Raw genomic sequence first — 17,916 nt, 5'->3', positions numbered from 1 at the left:
ATTATATAGGTGGAACCCCCAAGTGTTGGACTACAAGTCTTCGAATAAGACCCCAACCCAAAACCTTCCATGTGTAGGGAAACCTACCCAAGGTGGGATTCCCACCTCAAGTGGGACTCCCACCCTTCCATGAGGGGGGGTGGCCGGCCACCCTTGGTGGAGTCCACCTGGGACTCCACCCCCTAGGGTTGGCCGGCCATGCTAGGTGGAGTCCCTCCGGGACTCCGCCTTCCATAGTGATTTCCTCCGGACTTTTCTAGAACCTTCCATAAATACACCGGATCATTTTCAAACTTATAAAATGACTTCCTATATATGAATCTTATTCTCCGGACCATTCCGGAACTACTCGTGATGTCCGGGATCCCATCCGAGACTCCGAACAAAACTTTGAACTCCATTCCATATTCAATATCTACTAATACGACATCAAACCTTAAGTGTGTCACCCTACGGTTCGCGAACTATGTAGACATGGTTGAGACTTCTCTCCGACCAATAACCAATAGCGGGATCTGGAGATCCATAATGGCTCCCACATATTCAACGATGACTTAGTGATCGAATGAACCATTCACATACGATACCGATTCCCTTTGTCTCGCGATATTTTACTTGTCCGAGGTTTGATCATCGGTATCTCTCTATACCTTGTTCAACCTCGTCTCCTGACAAGTACTCTTTACTCGTACTGTGGTATGTGGTCTCTTATGAACCATTCATATGCTTGCAAGCTATTTAGACGACATTCCACCGAGAGGGCCCAGAGTATATCTATCCGTCATCGGGATGGACAAATCCCACTGTTGATCCATATGCCTCAACTCATACTTTCCGGATACTTAATCCCACCTTTATAACCACTCATTTACGCAGTGGTGTTTGATATAATCAAAGTACCTTTCCGGTATAAGTGATTTACATGATCTCATGGTCGAAAGGACTAGGTAACTATGTATCGAAAGCTTATAGCAAATAACTTAATGACGTGATCTTATGCTACGCTTAATTGGGTGTGTCCATTACATCATTCATATAATGATATAACCTTGTTATTAATAACATCCAATGTTCATGATCATGAAACTATGATCATCTATTGATCAACAAGCTAGTTAAGAGGCTTACTAGGGACTCATAGTTGTTTACATAACACACATGTATCAATGTTTCGGTTAATACAATTATAGCATGGTATATAAACATTTATCATAAACACAAAGATATATAATAACCACTTTTATTATTGCCTCTTGGGCATATCTCCAACATATATTTCCACTAATCAATATCCTCTCTAAGTGAGGAGAACATGCTAGATATTGAGCTTGTAGTTTTTTATGGATTTCCTTCATTCTTCCTCTCTTATTATCCTAATAGATTCTGTAGCTTTGTTGGAGAGAGAAGTACTTGAGAACTTTGTGTGTTCTTGCCATTGCATTTGGTGCATTGGTTTGAGTTCTCCCTGGTGACACACAAAGGTGAAAGATCATGAGTATATATCTTTGGGAGCTTGTTACTGTTGGGTCCTTTGACCCTGGATGACTTTGTGATTAATGGTATTCTTGGGGACTCCAATTAACTTGTGGAGATTCCTCAAGCATGCCGAGGCCTTCGTGGCGATTTCTTGGGAGCCTCCAATTAAGTTGTAGAGATTGCCCCAAACTTGTATGGGTTTGTGATTGCCCTCAACAGTTCTTTAGTGGATCGAGCACTTCCTTTTTTGTGGGAAGGTTCAATGAGACTACGGTGAGGCCTTTGTGGTATTTGGAGTTCTTTGGCCTCCACACCGTGCCAACGAACAATAGCACTTGAGTGAATTTTGGGATATATCGTCGTCTCTGCGTGCCTCGATTATTTCTGTACCCAATCTCTTTACTTATGCACTTTATTTTGTGCTATCCTTTGTGCTAGAAGTTATATATATTGCTATCACATAGTTGCTTGTCTTGCTTAGCACAAGTTGTTGGTGCACATAGGTGAACCATAGTATATATAGGTTTTGTGCTTGACAAATTGATTACGCATTTGTTCAAGTCAAGATCGTAAAGTTTTAAAACGCATATTCACTCTTCTCTAGGTGGCATCGGTGTCCTTTCACTAAGTATCTGCGGAACAAGATCTCTTGATCGGTTCCCATATGCATGCCTCACAATTATTGAACTCCATACAGAAGCTCAAATAGGGTATTCTGCTTGGGGGTGAAACACTATGTTAATAATGGTTCGTCCACTAGGGTCTGGCTCAATTGGTGGCAAGGCACATGGACCGCTAAGGGAGCGGTGTACGTCCCTCTTCTCCGTCACAGCCGAGTCAGTCGCTTCAGTGGCTTGAGCCCTATGCTCTGGTGAATGGGTGATCCCCTTTCGCCTGGAGTTGTCGGTGGATGAAAGGAATGAGAGATGTAATCTCTTATGGTGCATCCATGGCACTCAGCTTTCTGCTGACCCGGATGGCATCTCTTGGACCCTTGATCCTTCGGGGAAGTTCTCGGTTCGCTCTCTTTACCAGAAATTGTGCCAAGGGGCCTCGACGACCTTGAGCAGCCCGTGGACGGGTAATTTTTGAAACCGTGGGCAGGGCTAGGGCGCTGGACATAAAGCTCGAAGCTCGAGTTTAGTGAACGTCGTTTGCTCGATTTGTTTGAGCCTTAACGATCCGAGCAGCTCGGTAGTCCATCCCTAGGTGGGGCTAATATAAGAATTCATCCGGCTTCGTTTGAACGATTTTGTAGGTGATCCTGTGCGCTGGGAACTCTGGTGGCGCCCTGACATTAGCTCCTTGTGTAAAGAAGTCGGTTCACTACTGCTGACATTAGCTGAAAATAAAAAAAAATTTTGTTTGAATCGAGTTGAGCTTGAGAGCACTCTGTCACCAACTAAAACAGCATGTCCAATTACTTCCTACGGTTGGACCTGTTCATGTCATCATTCATCATGCTTACGTACATGCATGCATATATACAGCATACAGACGGCCTGCGTGCTGTGCCGCGGCATCTCGCCTACGCTAAGCTGTTCTTCTTGAGGCAATGATACGAGCATAAGGCAATTGCTTCACATTGTACTCCGTCTCGGCGTCTCCAGGCATCAGGTATGCTGTCTTTAACGGGTAGCGCTGCTATGACCTCGTCGCCGAGCTTTGAAAACGCCGTGGGAGGAGCCAAATGGTTTCTCTTTGGACGGTTGCGTCCACACGCACACTGCTGCTCTGGGCTACGTCCCTTTCACCCGAAAACTGGATCAGCTGAGTTTAAACTAGTACACCCTGCTATTTCTGGCTAACCCAACATATGCCAATTTCCTGTGCTTGCCAGTTGTCACTCCTCCGTTCACAATGTAGTTTGTTTTCACCATTGCAATTTGATAATATTGTTTTGAAAGCGTACAATTGAGGGGTGTCGATTCATGAGTGGCCCGAATTTATTTCTTCAAATCCAGGCACATTTTCAAGCCTTTGAAGCAACATTCACTGCAGGAATGGCAACGTACGCCGACGGCCAAATGTCGGGGCCGTTGGCGTATGGCCCGGCACGGCCAGCCAGCCCGTCTGACCCTCGGTGTATTGTTCGTCGGCGTAGCGAAGTCTACGCCGAGGGCAGCCCTCGGCATATATTTGGTCCTAGGCGTAGACAGGGCTACGTCGACGGCCACCCTCGGTGTAGGCTATTTTTCAAATTTGTCTAATTTTGTAAAAATCATAACTAATTCATATGATGTCAGAAAAATGCGTATAAGGTATCAAAATGTTCAGAAAAACATCCTCTATCCGTTTATGTCAAAATCATGCATATTTGAATCATGTACAGTACCATGTTAACATAGTAACAATTCAAACACTTTCTTATATGTCATCGGGTTCCTGTTTTGGCTAGATGACAATTTAAACGAAGTCAGAAAATCCCGCGGAGCCGCATGTCATCATCTTAGGTGTCCTACTAACCACTCCAAAAGATGGAACTGTGATACAACAGTTATTTTGGAAAACCCTTCACAAACAGGGCTATCAAGTCCGGAGTTCTATGGCTTTTAGGGGAAATGATTAGGAAATGGCCCGTGACACCGCATAGTTTGTCAGAACGAGACCATATTTGGCACGTGCGTGGTCCCTGGGATGGGAAGCAAGGCTCCGAAAGCGAATTTCCAATCCGACCCATGGGCGATGGTTTTTTCATTTTTGGGGTGCCAAAACGGTTTTTTTTGTAGCTGCTACATGGGGCGTATTATTGTATTGCGCGAGACCTCCGCGTAGTAGTAGGATACCGCCTCCGCACCACATATCACATATCATATGTGCGCGCTAGCTATCTGAGAATCCCTGCGGCTTCCTGCGGTGTCCCACCGAATCCGCTGGAAACTGACCGGATTTGAACTAGTGGTACACTTTCCGTCGCTCAATAAATTCCGCGAAAAATGTTTTTAGGTCTACGACACATCACTTTATGTGCTAATTTTTTCCGTTTAGCTCGATGGTGAACGGGTGCACCAGCGCGCCTGGTACGGCCATACCGCATCTCCGTGGGGCCGTTTTGGCCAGATGGCAATTTAAACTAAGTTAGAAAATCCCTTGGAGCCGCATGGTGCCATTTTATGTGTCCTAGTAACCACTCCAAAAATTAGAATTAGGATACATCAATTATTTTGGAAAACCCTTCACAAACAGAGCTATCACGTCGGGAGTTCTATGGCTTTTACGGCAAATGAGTAGGAAACGGCCTGTGACACCGCATAGTTTGTCGGACCGAGGCCATATTTTGCACGTGTGTGGTACCTAGGATGGGAAGCAAGGCAACGGGAGCGGATTTCCAATCCGACCCATGGGAGATGGTTTTTTCTTTTTCTGGGTGCCAAAACGGTTTTTTTTGTGAAGCAGCTATATGGGCCGCATTTTAGTATTGCGCGAGACCTCCGCGTAGTGGTAGGACACCGCCTTCACACCACATATCACATGCCATATGTGTGCGCTAGCTACCTGGGAATTCATGCGGCTTCCTGCGGTGTCCCGCCGAATCCGCTGGAAACTAACCGGATTTGAACTAGGGGTACACTTTTCGTCGCTCAATAAATTCTGGGATTTTTTTTATGTCTATGATACATCTCTTTCTGTGCTTTTTCCGTTTAGCGTGATGGTGAACAGGTGCACCTGCGCGCCCGGTACGGCCATACCGCATCTCCATGGGGGCCTGTTTTGGCCAAATGGCAATTTAAGCGAAGTCAGAAAATCCCTTGGAGCCATCATTTTATGTGTCCTGGTAACCAGCCCAAAAGTCGGAATTAGAATACGACAATTATTTTGGAAAACCCATCACAAACAGGCTATCACTTCCGGAGTTCAATGAATTTTAGGGCAACTGAGTAGGAAACGGCCTGTGACGCCTCATAGTTTATCGGAACGAGGCCATATTTGACACGTGTGTGGTCCCTGGGAAGGAAGGCATGTCCCCGGGAGCGGATTTCCAATCCGACCCATGGGCGATGGTTTTTTCATTTTCGGGGTGCCAAATCAATTTTTTTTTGTGAAGCAGCTACACGGGATGTATTTTAGTATTGCGCGAGACCTCCGTGTAGTGGTAGGACACCGCATCCGCACCACATATCACATGCCATATATGTGCGCTAGCTATCTAGGAATTCATGCGGCTTCCTGCGGTGTCCCGTCGAATCCGCTGGAAACTGACCGGATTTGAAATAGGGGTACACTTTCGTCGCTCAATAAATTTAGCGAAAAATGTTTTTAGTTCTATAGCACATCACTTTATGTGCTAATTTTTTTTCCGTTTAGCATGTTGGCGAACGGTGCACCAGCTCGCCCGGTACGGCCATTTTGCATCTCCCGAGGGGGCCGTTTTGGCCGGATGGCAAACTGGATGTCATATTTGGATTCCTCTAATTTTTAGGTTCAAATGATGATATGGATGTTATATTTAGATTCCTCTTATTTTTCTGATCGATTTAGACATATTATTTGTGGAATTTCGATTTTTTGATTTAAAGATATTAATTATTCCATATTAAATAGAAAAAACCAAAAAATAAAATCATTTTATTGTTATTTGAATTCAATATTATTATTCATTGTTACTTATATATTCATTATTGTTTACTTAAGTAATTGTTTGGAATTCAAAAATAAAGAGTTGTGATATCACGGTTCAAGGGTTAATAGGGTTGATAGACTATTCTTATCAGGAAGGTGTCAATTTTTAAGGAAACCTCATCCGAACGGAACCAAAAAGTTAAGCGTGCTGAGGCTGGAGTAGTGTGAGAATGGGGGACCGACTGGAAAGTTTAACCATGATTGTAATTTGACCTAAAATTAAGTGTACTTAGAGCTAAAAGTGTATGGGTGAAAGATAAACAAGTAAAAAAAAAGAAAAAAAATGTTGTAAAAAAATTAAATTTTGAATATAAAAAAGTATTTTTTTCGAATTTCATTTTTTTTTTTTGGAAAAAGTAAATTCGAATTTTTAAAATTTGTATGCCGACAGTTTTGCCGTACGCCGAGGGCCAGGCTACGCCGACGCCATACGTCGAGGGCTGCCGTCGGTGTAGCCTACGCCGAGGGCCAGCCGTGGCTACGCCGAGGGCAGCCGGCCGTCGGCGTATGCGTCCATTCCTGTAGTGATTCCACAATCCTCGTCTTCGACCTACTCCATATATTAAGTAAGGAGTAAATTTTTTTGGGTGCTAGCACACACTTATGATAATCCAAAAATTGTTGTTAGGAAGCAATATCCCTCCACCTCATCCCTATGATCGTATGCACGCAGAACCTACCTTATGATCACCTCCGAAAGATTAAGTCCGAAAAGTTGAACCGGGGTCTTGAGATTAATAAAATCACCTGAGGGGCCTTGGTATCGACACAAACGTCATGTCCCACTAAAAGAATATCCATGAGACATTAAAGTGTCAAACTCTAGTTTCCCCTAGTAGGTTGCGAGGACCATTGCTCTTCTAACCATCTAACTATAGATTGGTTTTGAAAATATGGTATATCTAAATAGGAGCTGTTTGGTTGCGATTTAGAGGGAAAAGGCAGAACTTATTTCCTATGCATTCACGTGCATTGCATAGTTTACCATAGAAATGGAAACAAAATATCCACAAACTTATGCTAGTTTTTTTAAAACATAATATATAAAACGCCACCAAGCCGCCTCATTAAAAACTTCCAGTCCCTTTAGATACTCTACTAAGAAAAAGAGTGCGTCTGAAACTTGATGGACCCACATCAGTGTACTGTTACATCGTCTATGAGCTTACAAAGAAGAAAACTAGGGGGATCATCTACAAGAATTTTTTATCTATATGGAAAACTCTAGCAAGCTCATGCTTTGGCTTCTCTTGGACAATGAACATATGATACCTCACCAATAGAGAGGGCCAAATCAATACAGTCATCAAAAATTGCCGCCAAACCCGTCCACCAGACAGTAGAACCATTGAGGGCCTCAATGTTCTCCAAAGAATCAGACTCTGCAACCTTTTCTCTTGGCCAAATAAAGCCCCTCCTTCAGCGTCAGGGCTTCTGCCATCGAAGATGATCCAACATGTGGGAGGAAGTTGGTAGCCGCTGCAAAAAAACGACCTTGATAATCGCGAAGAATTGCACCCGTCGATCTTGTTCCAGAATCCACATGAAATGACGCATCAACGTTTAAGTTCACCCATCTAGGCGTTGGTTTGACCCAAGTTGCAGCCGATGGATTCCCCTTTGAAGTAGTAAACCTGGCATTGGAAGTGATAGATAAAATGGAAAGCATGCACCTATTAACCGGAGGGGTATCTTCATCATGTGTTCGCCTTCGTCTCAGCCACCACAAATACCAACATGTGACCATCATTACCTCCTTAAGCCCAAAATATCAAAGGTTTGAAATTTTTGTTCCTCCTTACACATAATATGCTCAAGAATCGCAGACCCCGCTCTATCAATCAGAGTAGCATCATCAACGGTATTAGCCAAACCAAGCGACTCCCGAATTTCCTTTGCTTTTGAACATCTAGTTATGCTAGTTAGTAGACTTTCTCATTGGAATTCCGTGCAAAATAGACCATACGAAAAAAGATCCGAAGGAAAGGAATCCTCGGATTCCAGCTTCAAAGAAAAGGGTCCTCCAATTCCATTAGTACAAAAAAGATTTACCCAGTTCTTTTGGTGGCTTCTCCGAGAAGCTGCCCTCCCCCCAACTTCGTAGGGAAGCCGATGACAAAATTTTGTGAGACTTCCAAATTAGTTTAGTGTTAGCTATTCTAGAAACCTCGGAAAATTTTAGAATTGGCTTCCTCAGAAAGCTGGGGGAGGGCAGCTTCTCCGAGAAACAAAAAAAAAAAACGTGCACTTCCAGTGAACACTATGCCGAATCGGCACTATTGCGCGCATCCACATAAGCCAAGACGTAGCCTCGCAGAAGAGTCCCGAATCGGCCGCTCGCGCGCGCGGCCGGCCGCCGCCGGCCGGCCCGCCGATAACATTATTCTTGTCACCGGCCAGGCGGCCGCGCCACGGACAGCTGCCGCAGATACAAAAACTAAACGGTTTATATGTTTTGGCGCCACATCGGGCGGCCGCCTCTTTCCCCTCAACGTTGATGTCTCCGTCCTCGTCCCACTCCTTCCTTCACCTCCATCTCTTCGGCAGCAGCAGCAGCTGCACACGCCGCCGTCGCCGCCGAGCAGCCGCCGCCATGGGCTGCGCGCACGCCAAGCCTTCCCAGGGCTCCCCCGCCCGCAGCGACGGCCGCGGCATCGACCACCTCAAGCGCAACAACGGGTACGTCCCCTCCGCCGCCCGCCGCCTCACCGACCCCCTCCCCACCACCATCGCCGTGAAGGAGCAGCAAACCACCGAAGCAAACGCCGACCCCCGTCTTCCAACGGAGACCGAAGCCGCCTCGGAGACATCGACTCTGACAACGGCGGCCACGCTCTCGCCGTCGCCGCCTCCGTCGGCTCGGCGTGAGGCCGACGACCGCGAGCAGCTGGTGGACGGATGGCCGACGTGGCTGCTGGACAACGTGCCCCGCGAGGCGCTGCAGGGGATCGTGCCGCGCAGCGCCGACGCGTTCGACAAGATCGAGAAGGTCGGGCAGGGCACGTACAGCAACGTGTACAAGGCCCGCGAGCGCGGCGGAGGCCGCGTGGTGGCGCTGAAGAAGGTCCGGTTCGACACGGCGGAGCCGGAGAGCGTCCGGTTCATGGCCCGCGAGATGCGCATCCTCCGAAGGCTCGACCACCCCAACATCATCCGCCTCGACGGCATCGCCACCTCCCGCATGCACCGCAGCATCTACCTCGTCTTCGAGTTCATGTACTCCGACCTCTCCCGCCTCATCTCCCGCTCCGACGTCCCCCTCACCCTCCCACAGGTACACATATAAGTATATAACTACCGCCGGCCGCCGGCCACGGAGACAATAACGATGGCGTGAGCGTGACAGCGTCTTTGTTTTCCGCGTGCAGGTCAAGTGCTACATGCAGCAGCTACTGGCGGGGCTGCAGCACTGCCACGAGCGCGGGATCCTGCACCGCGACATCAAGGGCTCGAACCTTCTCATCGACCGGCGTGGCGTGCTCAAAATCGGCGATCTGGGCCTGGCAAACTACTACGGGCCGGGGCGGCGCCGCCCACTTACCAGCCGCGTGGTGACGCTCTGGTACCGTGCCCCGGAGCTGCTCCTCGGCGCCACAGACTACGGCGTTGGCATCGACCTCTGGAGCGCCGGCTGCCTCCTGGCCGAGATGTTCTCCGGCAAGCCGCTGATGCCCGGAAGGACCGAGGTGGAGCAGCTCTTTAAGATCTTCAGCCTCTGCGGCTCCCCGCCCGACGACTACTGGCGGAAGACGAAGCTCCCGGCCAGCTTCCGCCCGCCCAAGCCGTACAAGTCGAGCATGACAGAGAGGTTCGCCGGCTTCCCGCCGTCGGCGCTGCCCCTCCTGCACACGCTCCTCGCGCTCGACCCCGCCGCCCGCGGAACCGCCGCACAGGCGCTCCAGAGCGACGTACGTACGCACATATCAAATTTGCAGAGTGATAAACAGAGCGTCTGAATCTGATGCTAAGCTTGAACCACCATTGTCTGACGCATAAATACCCCACGAGTTTGCATTGCAGTTCTTCACTACGGCGCCATTGCCGTGCGACGTCTCTGAGCTCCCTGTGGTGTACAAGGAGGAGACTCCTGATCCGACGACTTCTCACGACGGAAGGAAGTAAGGATCGATTGAACATACTCTCCCGATTCACATTGGAAAACCTATGATCGAGCAATTCTGTACTGCAGTATTCTTTGAACAGGGACGGAGACAAGGGGGGACGAGGGGGGGCGCAGCCCCCCCTATACTCATGATTTTTCTTCGAACACAAGCCATGGCAGCTCATTATTTGTGTGATTTTAGCTAGTTCTGTTCCCGTTATACTAAGATTACCCCCTTATACTTCATTCCTGGCTCCGTCCCTGTCTTTGAATGTTTCGCCTCATGGTTTTCTGCTCTGCTACTGTGCTAATTACAGGCCCAAGCTGAGACAGCGTTCAAGCAAGCGAAGGGAAAGCAAGCAGAGAGCTGAGCAGGAGCAGCGTGGGGACGAACTCAAGATCTCCAATGCCAAATATCCCAACAAAGAGGTAACTCATAATTCGCAAGTTCACAGCACGAATGTTCAGTTATCCTTGTCCATCCTTTACAATTTCTTCCTCGCAGTCCTCTACTCCTCTACCTGAACCAGAATTCAGCAAGCTTCTCATTTCTCTTTTGTGAGTGTAGAACGAGATAGCCATGGAGGGCACAGCAAAATCAGGCCAAGAATTAGACGGCATCGTCGCCTCAATCGCCTCCTCTAGCGTCCAAGAATCAGCCGAAAACACCATCGTCAACGCCTTCGCCAGCACGACCCCAAGACGGTTTTCAGGTAGCCCAATTCAGGGGTTGCTACCTAATGCTTCACCAGATCAGCCGCAGCTGCGGAGGGCAAACACGTACCACTCGACCGGCGACGACCACAAGGGCGGCGTCGCCCTCACGCACCACAGTATGGCGATCAGATCGGCGACGTGATCAATGCCGATTCGGCGGCGCGGACAAGCACCAACAGGCATTTCGTTGTTATGGATCTTTGTGGGTTTTAGCAGATGACTGTAGCAGAAACTGTTCATGATACTACTGTTGCTGCTGATTTGCTGTAACTGAACTCGCTGCTGTTTCAGTTGAGAAACCCCTGATTTGTAGAACTGCGATGCAGTTCATATATCAATAAATCATCATTTCAGAAACTAGGAAGCATATAGGGGTTTGTTCAGCTCATGAATGATCCCACTATAACTGGTCTAGATCTGCAAAACAACTGTTCTAATGTTGTAGGTTTGTGTGGAACAGTGAAATTATGTGATCATGTGTGTTCTTTAACTAGTACTCCAGTATTGTTATCATGTTAGCAACACTGTTGTTGCCGATTAATGAGGTTTGCAGTTTGTGGTGACAAACAGAAGGCCGTGAAAGTATCTGCCAAAAACCTCCATAACTAATCCAGAACAGCGTTTCCAAGCACAAACATTTCTCCAGTCCTAATCAAAATACTATACATGAAGAGAAAAGGGGGAAATAGGGAGCAGGAAACCTGACTTTATGCAACTTAAATTTACAAAGTAAGCAGGTGGATACACTCACAGTTCTTCAAAAACATTAATTTGACTACTAACCACTGTGCTTAAAAACACACAATAGTAGTTCATACATGCGTGGAGAAGCCTAAATATTTCATGTAAACAGTGCATGTAAGCATGCATAAAATTCTCCACTTTAAGATAAAATGTGCAATAAACAGAGAACAAATTTGTAGAGAGAAAACAGAGAACATGGCTACAGCTTGATCTGGAATTCAAGCAGGATAAAGTACAGCCACCGTTCTTAATTTCTCACAAGGCAACCGAAAACAATATAGATTTAACAGTTAACCATGCAGCAGCTTAAGATCACACACACACATACATAGTGTGGTAGTAGTTCAGACATGCATAAATATGGCATGTAAGCATGTAGACACTTAAATGCAGTAACTTTGCCAAGCACATATAACAGTAGTCGTACTCCCTCCGTTAGGTATTATAAGGCCTTCACGTATCACTAGATCGTAAATTTAACTAACCTACTAAAAGATATTGTATATATTATATATATCATTAAAAAGTTTAGATTTTCTACTTTCTAATGACATTATTTTTATATTGTAAAATTTTATGCTATGTTGATCAAATTGGCAATCTAGAAATCCGTGCTGGCCTTATAATCCCTAACGGAGGTAGTAGTACACAAGCACACCCTAGATACATCCAAATCAGCGACAACTAATATGAAATGGTGGGAGTACTATTATCATGTTAACAACACTGTTGCTGGCTACTGATGGGCTGACCCTGCAACTTGTGGTGCCAAACCGAAGGCTACAAACATAAACCATCCATAACTAACCAAGGACAGCGTTCCACCATAAAAATTCTCCACTCCAAATCAAAGTATACAGGAAAGGAAAAGAAAAAGGAGAACAGAGAACAGCAAACATGACTGTATTTAACTTCAATTTGCAAAGAGAGCAGGATAAAGTCACTGTGATCTTGACCACTCACCAGCATCCACTGTACTTAAAAAATACAATATTATTTCATACATCCAGCGGCCCCAAGCTTAACTATGGCATGTAAATAGTGAAATTCTCCACTCCAAGAAAAAATATTCAATAAACAGAAGACAAAATTGTAGAGAAAAAACAGAGGACATGGCTTGATTCAGCTTGATCTGCAATTTAAGCAGGAACACGTACAATCACCGTTCTCAAGTTCGCACAAGGCAACAAAAAACACATCAACCCACAAATCTAACAGTTAACCATGCAGCAGCTGTATAAATATGGCATTTGAACATATATGCAGCAACTTGGCCAAGCATCTATAGCAGCAGCTGTACTAGTACACACGCACACACTTCTTCATGCACATGAATATATGTCATGTATGTATAGGGAGAGGTTCATGCACGATTGGAGGTTGAGAGCAGAGTTCAGAGGCCACCGTAGCGGGTGTCGGAGAGCTTGGACTTGAGCCACTTGAAGGACCAGTGTTGAGGAACGAAATTGCGTGATGAGGCCGTGAAAGTATCTGCCGAAACCATCCATAACTAATCCAGAACAGCGTTTCCAACCACAAAAATTCTCCACTCCAAGTCGAAATACTATAAAGAAAGAGAAAAGGGAGAAATGGGGAACAGGAAACTTGGCTTTATCCAACTTAAATTTGCAAACTAAGCAGGATACAACCAGAGTTCCCCGCGAACCTTAATTTTGATTAATAACCGCTGTTATTTTCCTCATCTCACAAGGAAAATATTAGAACAAAGCGATCTATCAGTTATTCATGCAGCAACTTAAGATCACAAATAGAAGTAGCTCATACATGCAACCACGAAAAAATGACGCGTAAATAGAATCAGGAAGCATAAATAATTAGAACAAAGCGATATATCAGTTATTCATGCAGCAACTTGAGATCGCAAATAGTAGTAGCTCATACATCCAACCACGAATAAAATGACACGTAAATAGAAAGGAAGGAGAAATAGTTACTACAGAAAACATTTTTTTTTGTAGAGAAAAAACAGAGAACATGGCTTGTTACAACTTGCTCTGCAATTTAAGCATGCAAATTAAGCAGGGTACAGTACAACCACCGTTCTTACTTTCTCACAAGGCAACCAAAAACACATAGTACACCCATGGATCTAAGAGTTAACCATGCAGCAATCACACACCTAGCAGTCCATACATGCATAAATATGGCATGTAAACAGTACACACACACGTATATGCAGCAACTATGCCATGCCTGCACGTGTAGCAGCACCAGTAGTACACACACACATACACTTCAACATGCATATGCATAGTATATAGAGAGAGCCAGAGAGGGCTCATGGAGGATTGGAGAGGTTGGGAATTTGAGTTCAGAGGCCACCGTAGCGAACGTCGGAGAGCTTGGACTTGAGCCACTTGAAGCTGCCGCGGACGGATGACTTGAGCCTGGCCTGCGACGCGAACACGTTGTACGACGCCACCCGGCGGCGCCGCTTCTCCTCCGGGTCCTCGCCGGCGCTGGGCCCGTTGAAGCTGTACGACTTGACCGCCACCCCGCCGCGGCCCACGTCCTCGTAGTCATACCCGCCGCCGCACCCGTAGTACGCCGAGGAGTGCTCGCGCGGCACCGATCTGCACTTCTCCATCCGCGAGGTTGTTGATGATGGTGTGTTTTGTGTGCGTAGAGTGTGAGAGGAAAGAGTGGTGAGGAAAGCTGGGTGTTGAAGCTGCTAGTGGTGTTATAATTGAGCTAGCTGAAGAGGAGGGGCTGCTCAAGCTTGCTTTATTAATTAGCTAGGTGATTGTGCATCAAGGACCTTGTGCTGTGTGGTTATCCAAAAGGAGGTCCCTTGGTTATCTTTCGTGACCACAAAGCAGAAATGCATGATGGGCTCATGCTTTCTAATCACAAATGATGTGTCTGGTCCTTTTTACTCTCTTTTGATTTTTCTGACCAGGAAGGATAGACTGATGTTTTCTATTCCGAAACGATCTGTCCTATACATCATTCGAGAATTTACCATGGCTAGTCAATCATTTGTTTGATAATAGCATATACACCTTACTATACCAATGTTTGCTTTGTTTTATGGCCTCTTTGATTCAAAGGACTGTACAAAAAAAATAGGGTATCTGAATTCTCATAAAAAAATTCTTATGAATCGAGGTTGTTTGAGTTTCTATCCTGGACAATTTTTTTGAAAGAATGAAATTTATTAGGAAATTTTACATCGATTCAAAACCACGTGAATTTGTGATAAATATGGTGCACACCTAATACTGAGCAAAATCAGTGTGCTTTGCAAGTGATGCGATCAAACAATTTCTATCATACATTCTTGTGTTTTCAGTTATGTAAGTTTAAGTAGCCTATGTAGTTGAAACATAGGGTATCTTGATTTTTTTTTCTATCCCCGTGTTGTTGAAACCCTTCCAACAAAGATGCTATTAAAATGTGACAAGATTTTTTACTTTTCTCTTGATTTATATTAATCCTTTGCTTTTTTCCTTCCAAAATTTCTTCATCAGCAAGCACGGTGCAATAAAAGATATTCCTATCTTGGTAAGTACAATAGAAAAACATAGGCCAATTAAAGTTATACCAATCAAATCATCGATGGGTAATACAGACCAATGAAATCATCGACGGTAATACACTAATACAGACCAATGAAATTATCGATGGGTAATATAGACCAGAGTAAGTATATCATACAACGTGGTTGTTTGGTTCTCGGTCACAGGTTGCCACGGTTTAAGGTCAGGCATGTCAACCACATCTGCATCTGTTTTAGGTTTTAAGCTCGCCACGGTATAATATATACTCGCTCCGTTCTAATTTAGTCTACATTCTAGAAAAAATGAGATAAATTAGTATTGCATTTATTAGTACTACTTAGATATGTGAATAACCAATGCAAGCTACATTGAAAATAACAACCTCCAATAAAAAGGGTAAAACCACCTCGTTTTCAGTGTTGTTGTTGACTAAACGTTAAAATGTAGAGTATTTTAGAACAAATTTTAGAACTAGAAAATAGACTATTTCAGAACGGAGGGAGTATGTCCGATGTGTCATATACTTAACTTTTTGACATATTGTGCAAAACTTGCGGGCAACTTTTGTGTAGCCACACTCGGCTAAGGTTAATTGTGGCAAAGATAGCTACTCACTCCGCCTAAACATAAATATCTCATTATTATCTAGATATGTACATATTTTACTTATAGATTCATCCACATCTAAATTTTTTTTGAGACTCTTAGTTATATGGTGACGCATCACTTTTGGATCACTCCATCAGTATTCCCAATTGCAGAAATCCCACATTAAAAACATTCAAATTTGCAAGGGTAAAAATCAAATGTGATGACATGGAGTTGGGCCCCATCGTTCATCTGAAGGCATCCCCTAAAACTGAAGTCGAAAGGCGTTTGGCAGCAATGCCCGTGGAACCCGGGTGTGTTGGCATGATTTGGCTGGCTTTTAGTTTGTTTGTAGTTTATCAGTGATTTTTGACGAGGCCGGGGCGGGAATGATGGCGGGATGCAGGGAGTGGGGGCGGCACTCACTCGTCCGCGTGGCCCACGTGCGGTGTTGGATCACTGTTACGACGACACAACACCGGCCCGATCCATCCATCCTCTCCCGGCTTCCTTGATCGCTTTCGTTTCGCTTCTCTCTTCCCGAGCTCGGATCATCTCGTGGTCCCTCTGCGAGACCGAAGCTTTTATTTGCTGGAACTGCGTGATCAAACACCTTTCCAAACTTAGAGTGCTAACTACGTTTTGCCAGTGGATTTGAGCCGAGGAGATCAAGACATGGATCGAGATCGGGGAGGTGGTTAATCTTTTTTTTTTTTTGCTAGAAGAAAGAGATGATATTACAGCAGCGATCTTACAGATAGGTCCTGAAAGAAACAAAAAAAACAGATAAGGCCATACAGGACCCCGACCTCGCCGGAGACGACCCAGAGCTGAGACTGGCGGGCCGCTGCCATTGCTTCGCACACGCCTTGGATTCGAAGCAACCCCTCAGCAGCGGGGTAGTCAGAGCTCACCGGCACCGAAGAACCTACTCCACGCCCCACCAACGACGCCGCGCCGCGCGCCATCACCAACTTCTTCGACTTCACGATCCAGATCGACCACCACCTTCGATCCGGGGAGGGAACGAGACACTCACCCGATCCGCGGACCGAGGAGCACCGGGAAGGCGAGCTCCGCCCAGCAGTACCCCGAAGACCACCGCTGCCGGAGGGGAAGAAGCTCACCTCCAAAAACCGCATCGCCGGCGTCACCACCTCCTCGACGCCACCGAGCGGAGACCCAGACGACCCTACTATATACAGGCTACGATCCGGAGATCCCCCCTCCTCCCGCTGCCGAGGCAGCCGACGGAAGAGAAGGGATCCCACGGATCCAGAGCTTGCGAAGTGGGCGACCAAGCTTTTCCAGAAAAAACGCCCTTCCCCTTACTGTAGCGGGAGGAAGGAGACAGCCAAGGCTCTGATCGGGGAGGTGGTTAATCTGACGGGGTTAAAGTGCCCGAGCAGCAAAGGTCACAGAGTGTGCGGAGAAGAGAGTTCTAGGACCCAGCTTGGCAACAAACAAACCACTGGTGCAACCAACTGGCGGACCTGATGGCGACGCCGACATGGCGGGGTCCAACAACGCATCAATGGCGCTCTACGCACCTCGCACTGCGCTGCCCTGCCCCCTACCCAATCAATCAGCCCCACCAACGCCGTTATTATGCCACTGCCGCTACAGCTTCTCGTTGCTGCGTGATGCCGTGGCCTGCTCGTCCTCGCGTGCCTGCCGTCATCCTCCCTGCCAGCGATCCGTCGACGCTCGCTGCCGCGCCGCCGCGAGCGCGCGGCCGTCCGCCCCTGACATGTACAGTGTACAGAGACGATCGAGGCCGAGGAACAGTTGGCTGTTCGGTTGCTCCTGCTTGGATCGATCCTGTGATGTCGGCCTCTCGATCAGTGTTCCGGTCCCCAACGTCCTCGTTCAGATTTCCACGTCGTCGCGCGCCATGGATATGGGCGTCCGGCGTCGACGTCGTTGGCATGCCGGGTAGTCGGACAGGGACTGAGATCAGGTGACATGCCTTAGGCATGTCACGTGTGAACAGTACGGTGACATGCACCCCTTTTCTCACCGTTGGATCTAGATTAGATGGTAGGATATCACTGCTACAGGAACCATCTACAGTGCATTTGCTACAGGATATTGGCACAGGACATTGCTACAGTACATGCGCTACAGGACCATCTACAGTCGCGCGCT

General features: G+C 46.6%; 2 protein-coding genes across 2 annotated transcripts; one reads left to right on the top strand and one right to left on the bottom strand.

Moving 5' to 3' along the window:
* Positions 1 to 8,448: 8,448 nt before the first annotated feature.
* Positions 8,449 to 11,253, top strand: LOC127326661 (probable serine/threonine-protein kinase At1g54610). The gene is made up of 5 exons (XM_051353459.2): positions 8,449 to 9,370; positions 9,465 to 10,004; positions 10,117 to 10,214; positions 10,516 to 10,627; positions 10,767 to 11,253. The coding sequence occupies exons 1-5, from the start codon at positions 8,594 to 8,596 to the stop codon at positions 11,055 to 11,057; spliced, it is 1,818 nt and encodes a 605-aa protein (XP_051209419.1). The 5' UTR covers positions 8,449 to 8,593; the 3' UTR covers positions 11,058 to 11,253.
* A 2,406-nt stretch (positions 11,254 to 13,659) lies between these two features.
* LOC127326628 (uncharacterized) lies at positions 13,660 to 14,387 on the bottom strand. The gene has a single exon (XM_051353431.1). The coding sequence runs from the start codon at positions 14,265 to 14,267 to the stop codon at positions 13,992 to 13,994; it is 276 nt and encodes a 91-aa protein (XP_051209391.1). The 5' UTR covers positions 14,268 to 14,387; the 3' UTR covers positions 13,660 to 13,991.
* Between the last annotated feature and the right edge of the window lie 3,529 nt (positions 14,388 to 17,916).

Source organism: Lolium perenne, chromosome 7, assembly GCF_019359855.2.
Source record: "Lolium perenne isolate Kyuss_39 chromosome 7, Kyuss_2.0, whole genome shotgun sequence".
NCBI lineage: Eukaryota > Viridiplantae > Streptophyta > Magnoliopsida > Poales > Poaceae > Lolium > Lolium perenne.
The sequence above is the reverse complement of the archived record's forward strand: the minus strand, read 5'-3'. Positions and strand labels throughout refer to the sequence as shown.